At 38.8% G+C, this 6623-nt stretch overlaps 1 protein-coding gene across 1 annotated transcript; it reads right to left on the reverse strand.

Moving 5' to 3' along the window:
* Positions 1-504: 504 nt before the first annotated feature.
* utp11 (UTP11 small subunit processome component) lies at positions 505-3295 on the reverse strand. Its single transcript, XM_077599013.1, has 8 exons — positions 3098-3295; positions 2886-2947; positions 2713-2815; positions 2514-2633; positions 1307-1400; positions 1082-1212; positions 884-994; positions 505-666 (listed from the first exon to the last, which is right to left on the reverse strand). The coding sequence occupies exons 1-8, from the start codon at positions 3155-3157 to the stop codon at positions 583-585; spliced, it is 765 nt and encodes a 254-aa protein (XP_077455139.1). The 5' UTR covers positions 3158-3295; the 3' UTR covers positions 505-582.
* Between the last annotated feature and the right edge of the window lie 3328 nt (positions 3296-6623).

Here is a 6623-nt window from a genome sequence, read left to right on the forward strand (position 1 = left end):
GTAAGGCTTTTTTTCTTTAAAAAATGTCCATGTATAGTAGGGCTTTTTCCCCTAAAAAAATTACCACGTATAGTCAGGCAGGTAGACACAAATGCACATTTGTTAGTGTGGCTGGTCATGATCAATAAATCAAGTTTCATCGGTCAAAAATGGATAGTTCTATATAGTTTTGGTACAAATACAAAAGTATGCTACTTTAATCTTGTGAGAGCCATTTGAAGAGTTCCATTAAAAATGGCATTATTTTAAATATAGCACTTTGTTAATCATTGCAGACAAATAATATCATATCATAACAAGAATGGTTCTTAGTATCTAGCTTACATTACTTTCGAATATTTACCTAATGTTATGTCCAGCTTGGTCTTTCACAGTCCAATGCCGCCATCTAGTGGTGTAAAATAGAAACTTCGGCAACATTGGGAAGAAATTGTCCACTTTTTTCTTACGTCGATATGAATTCCTAAATACAAAAGAACCAACAAAAATTGAGCCGGATTAATGTTGAATATTTAGTAGGAATACATTTATTTTTATGTACAAAACGGGTGTTTGATGATGATTGGTGGACACTGCAGCGACTCAGCGTTTCCTCCTGGTCTGAAATTTGTAAATAGCCGCAGTTTTTGCCGTCTCCTTCTTAACTTTGATCTTCTGGCGTTTATCCTGTAGGAAATATGGATTTATTAGTGAACCCTCGTTCATCCAGGGATCTCGCGTTCCAGATCCATCAGCAAAAAGTGAAAAAAAATTCAGATACAACCTGAAAAAAAAACGGTTTAAGTTATAGTTTACGCTCTCAAACACGTTTTGAACATGTGTTAAATGTTCATATAACTGAACACTATTCAAATTCATAATATGAACATATTTTTGTCTTCACCTGAAGGTCTTTGCGTGTCTGGAGCTTCTGGCTAATGACAAACAATTTCTTCTCCCGATTGACTCGTTGGGCGAGAATCTTGTACTCGTGTCTGCGTGCCGTGGACAGTTTCTAAAATGCACAACCAGGAGAATATATCAACTCCACCACCTGGAAAAATGATTTTTCCAGCACAGAATATTGTAGACTAGCACAAACCATTTGAGATTGAGGCTCCACGGCTCCCAGAATGCGTTTGTCCTGTAGCGTAGCCACCGTTGGCCTGTTGTAAACTCGATCCACCAGCTCGGGGACGGTGTTCAGACGCTCGGCCAAGTCAAATGACAGCACTGTGAAACGTTTAAAAAAAATTCAGGACATTTGGTGAGTAGATGTATTCACTAATGACCTCAAAATTGCAATTTCGTGTTTGCAAGTGGTTACCTTCTTTCTTAGAATCCACAAAAAAGGTGTGCGTGTTTTTCTGTTTACTGCTCACATCCAGAAGATGTAGACTTCCTTTGAGCTGCTCAATTTTCTTAAAAAGAAATGATATTTGCAGGTGACTTTGGGGAGCACAGAAATCAATCATTTTCAAATGTAATGGACGGGTTAATGACACATACAGTGGTACCTCGACATACGATCGTAATTCGTTCCGAGACGGAGCTCGTATGTCGAGCTTTTCGTAACTCGAGTGAACGTTTCCCATTGAAATGAATTGAAAACAAATTAATTTGTTCCAACCCTCTGAAAAAACACCAAAAACAGGATATTGGATTGGAAAAAATGTTTTATTTCTTCTAGTTCGCCATATATTGACAAAGTAATAAATAACGAGTGGTTTAATAGTAATAAAATGTGTTTAATAGATGTAAATTTAGACGCATTTCGCGAAGGGGAGACAGCAACATACACAGACAGTGGCGGGGGTGGTTTCGGGGGGACTTTATCCACGGCAAAAACGCACTAATAACCGAACAAACAAATTTAAATTAAGTTGGATTAATATATAGACACACTCAAACATACGTTTAATGTAACTTTACACAAAACTGAATTCTAATTTCGTTTTATTTTTATTATTTAAATTCGTTCTGGCCGGGTTAGTGGTTTGCCACACCTCCACCCTCACGTTCGCTATCGACGGACTGTTTGCTGTTGTATTGCCTTCAAAATATTCCCAAAATGATGCACACAAATGTCCTCACAATAGGATAACGCACGACCACTTGCCAACGAGAAATAGTTTCGAATGACAGATCGCGGGAGCTAACAGGCTAAGCAAGGAAAAACAGGAAATGCAATAGCTGAGCTTACCCACGTATTGATTATGGGCAATGAAGTTTTATTCTGAGAAAGGGTGCCATTGGCTATCGGTTGTGTGTGCACGAGTATATTTGATTACCCAGAAAGCCTTCTTTTTGCCCGCGCATGCGCGTTGTGCGTTTCCTGGTCGAAACTCGTCTGAATAAATCGTTCAGTCCTCGTAGATATAGTAGTTATACACGAAAGATATGCAAAAAAGACAGTGCCATGGCCACCTGGCTTGGTCGCATGACAGGCGTATTATTCGACCGAAATTTCCGCCGTAAAACGAGAATTTTGTATGACGAGCGACCACTGTACTAGGGATTAAAAGAGAACCTACCCTTGCTTCTGCCACTCTTTTCATCTCCACATATGCGATGTCCTGCGTGTTCATTATTTTCTTCTGCTCCTCCGTCACCACCTGGTCCCCGTCTTGCTTCGTGGACATGTGGACTCCATCCTGTGGACAGAACACGTTACCGAATAACCCAAGCAGAATCTATCGGATGGTAACGACTTCAGTTTTGTAGACAAGTCACCTTGAGTTGGGAATTAATCATTTTGAAGTAGAACTCATCGGGGTTTTTCTCCAGGGCCTTCTTACGAAGTGCGAGGAGCGTGTTTTCTTTCTTGTGGTAGTCACTGTCACATAAAATGATAGATTATTAACTGTTACTTGGCTTGAAAAGTGTACGGACTTCATATTACTCACTTGGCACGTTGTTTGTAGTCCTTTTTCTTTTGCAGCAAGCCCAAGTGCTTCCTAGCGTCAGGCTGGTGAAAGAAAACGTTAGGAAAGTTTATTCGACATTATTTTTCGGTGAATTTAAAATTATTTTCATTCAAGTTACTATTGGACAATTGGCACTCGGCTAAGTGTGGTTAGCTAGCAGCTAGCTAGGCTACACTCGATGCAAAACTCACCTGCGATCTTTCGTGGTGGTTTCTTTGTTTGGATTTTAGAGCTTTCCTGAACGACGACATGTTGTCAAAGTGTCTTAAACAGTTGCTTTTCCGATTACTAGATTTAAAATGCTATATTTTAGTATAATAATGTCGACCACGAGTACTGCCGACCGGAGTTCCCTTAGCTTTATAGAAGATAACGTCATTTCCTCTCTCGCCATTTCCGCCTTCACCATTTCCGCTTTCGTCATTCCTCGGATTTCGTCAAATAAATAAAATAGTGTATATTTGATTAACATTGCAGTATAAGATATTTGAAATAATCAGTTAATGAGCTTTAAAATGACATGTTTCACACAAAAACGATGTACGAATAGGTTTCTCTCTTTAGTGCGCACTTGATGCATATTATGAAAATAAAGTGACAACTAATTAATAATAATCTATGTTAATATAGCAAACATTTTGGTGTAAACAACGATTGGCTGGCAACCAATTCAGGGTTTTTACTGTAATTTTTTGGTCATGAAGTTTTTTTTTGGCTGCTCTACTGAGGCAAAGTCAACAGAGGTCACTGTTGTACAGTTTTGTAATAGCGCAAAGCACTTTATATTTAAATGCCATCGAAAATACTGTTGGCAGTACTAGACTATAACTTCTGGTAGCTATCTATCTACCCTTTCTTCAAACTACCCATTGTTCCAAGAGAATCCGCCAAAACTGCAGTTCCCCCCCTCAAAACAGAAAATAAAGTTTGCCCTTAACAGACAGTAAACATAAATATGAAGGACATATGAAATGCTTTCATAAGTAGCTTCATCCGCTTCGATAAGACTTTTGGTACGGATTGGACGACGACTATTCGGCATGGTATATTTAAAAGAAGCCACAATGGCAGCAGTGAGCTCATCTCACCCAGACTCCTAACCAACTCTGCATGTACGCGATGCGATATCCCAGCGGGCCCCCCTCCAATTTCATCTCACTACAACCCAGGAATGTCTGTTACACGTGTGAAATTTGCCCAGCGTGCGGAATGTCTGCGGCTGATGAGACCAGTGAATGGGATCAGTGTTTCCACATGATGTCACGTTCTTTGTTTATCGTCAGCGCCTCCCGCTAATGACCCCCGAATCGTTTCCGTGCTACTTATATCAACGTCTTGGACAACATCGGGTGAACCACAACAGTGTAGCATACCTGCCGACCTCGGTCAATTGCTACCCTTATTAATGATTCCAATTCCCCTTATTAAGCGATAAAAAAACGTAAAAATGCAACGCGGCATATATTTAGGGCGCACATAAAAGTCTAAGATTTTCTCCAAAGTGGACGAGGTGCCTAATCAGTTGGTGCCACACTAAATTAAAAATTCTGTAGATGTCGCTGTATGACGCTGACAGCTAGACTGTCTGGCTACATTGCTTGCTGACGCGCTATATTTATATAGTGAAAAGGCGGATGCTTAAAACATGACAATATTAGTAGTCGACGATGACATCTTCGTCTGCTACCATTGACCAAGACGATCCGGATTAGAGCTGAAATGGGGAAAACGAGATCGGTTTTACAAAAAAAAACGTACCGTATTTTCAGAACTATAAGGCGCACATAAAAGTCTTAAATTTTCTCCAAAATAGACAGGGCGCCTTATAATCCAGTGCGCTTTATATATGGACCAATACTAAAATTGTTATCACGATAAAATAAAATAAATCAGTGGATAGGGTACACCATCCTCTACAGCTCTCACAACTACGGCAAGCAGCCCCCGACTACTATTTTCCCCGTAGAAAAAGTACTGCGCAGTGACTGCTGGGATATGTAGTTCTTTTGTCAATACACCCAGTATGACGGCGCGCACACTAATTTGGTGCTCGCCGTCAATCCGGCTGGATTTACAAAAGAACTCCTGCCGCTAGATGTTGGCGTGGACATCGACATCAACACAGCTTTACGAACTGTGGCAGGCAGTGCCGGGCTATTTACGCTAGCTACTAGCTAGCTACTATTTGCGAATGGATTGTGGCCGCCTGGACGAACGTATAAAACTCAGCGTTTTCGATGACTCGTTTGGACAATTGTTCAATTCGGACACAGAAAATGAGGACTTTGATGGATTTGTGGGTGATGATGACGCGAGTACATTGTAAAATGGCTAAATAAAGTACAACCCGTTGCCTTTTAAAAACGTGTTTTTAGCGTGTGGCCGTATGTTTAAGCTGGTGTATGTTTTGCCATGCCTGGCTGCGTCTTTAAAAGCGGTGTGTCCTGTGTGTGTAACAAATACAGAAATAGCACTCGTTACTGACACTGCGCCTTTAAATGCGATGCGCCATATAGTCGTGAAAATACGGTACTTAAAAAATCCTGTACAAAAGTTGTTTTACGGGGTACGCAATTTGAAATAAGTTAAAACGTATAAGTTGACGTATATGGTATAGCATGATGTGAAAGCTAGCAATGGCAAAGGATGGTTCGACTTTAATTCATGTTTTCACAACTATTACATCAGCGTATAGCGATGAAAGGCTTGAGTGCCGATTTTACGCAAAGAAAGCGAGGTGAGACGATGCGCAGACGTTCACGTTTCTTTAATGAGCGCTGAGGAAATATCGTTGTTGACGTTTTCTTGGATGAGAGGAAATGTATGTCGTGAGCTAAGGACTTTGGTATGTCTCGCTTATGTGAGGAAGACTCGTCACTAGTGGGATAACCTACATTTACCCCTCCATGCATTATGTGAATATAGATTTGGGGTTCTTCAATGTTTCTATACATTTACATAAACCAGGGGTCTCAAATGTGTATATATATATATATATATATATATATATATATATATATATATACACATACATATATATACATATACATATATATACATATACATATACATATATATACATATATACATATATATACATATATACATATATATATATATATATACATATATATATATATATATATATATACATATATATATATATATATATACACATAATTTATACTTATATACATATATAAATTCAAATGAACTAAATAAAGATCCCTTTTCGGGGGCTTGATTGTTTAAATTTAAACACTAAGAAAGCCGTGAGTCAAAAAATAAATAAAATAAAATGAATCAAAACAACAATTGGACAAACAAATGATAATAAATTAAGTAAAAAGAAGAATTAAATGAATTCAAATAGATGTGGCTTGTGTTTATATGACTCTCGGAATGTTGTTTCTTTTGTGACCTCACATCGCTTAACTATTTCAACGACATTGACGGCAATAGACGTCCAATCCATTTCAACTGGGAGGGGCTGGAAGCGACCATTTGCTAACTACCAAAGCCCCTGAAAAGATTAAAAACGCTTCAAACTCACAAAATTGGTCAATTTTATCCAATTCGTTTGGACGTTGTTTATTTTATTTTTTGTACTTTTTAGCGGCATCAATCTGCTTCTTTGTCCTGGACATCTCAACCCATCTTTTGCCGTGTATCCTCTTACCATACAAATGTTCGAGCAATTTTCTACTAATGGGTGAA

Source organism: Stigmatopora argus, chromosome 4 (assembly GCF_051989625.1).
Source record: "Stigmatopora argus isolate UIUO_Sarg chromosome 4, RoL_Sarg_1.0, whole genome shotgun sequence".
Classification (NCBI taxonomy): Eukaryota; Metazoa; Chordata; class Actinopteri; order Syngnathiformes; family Syngnathidae; genus Stigmatopora; species Stigmatopora argus.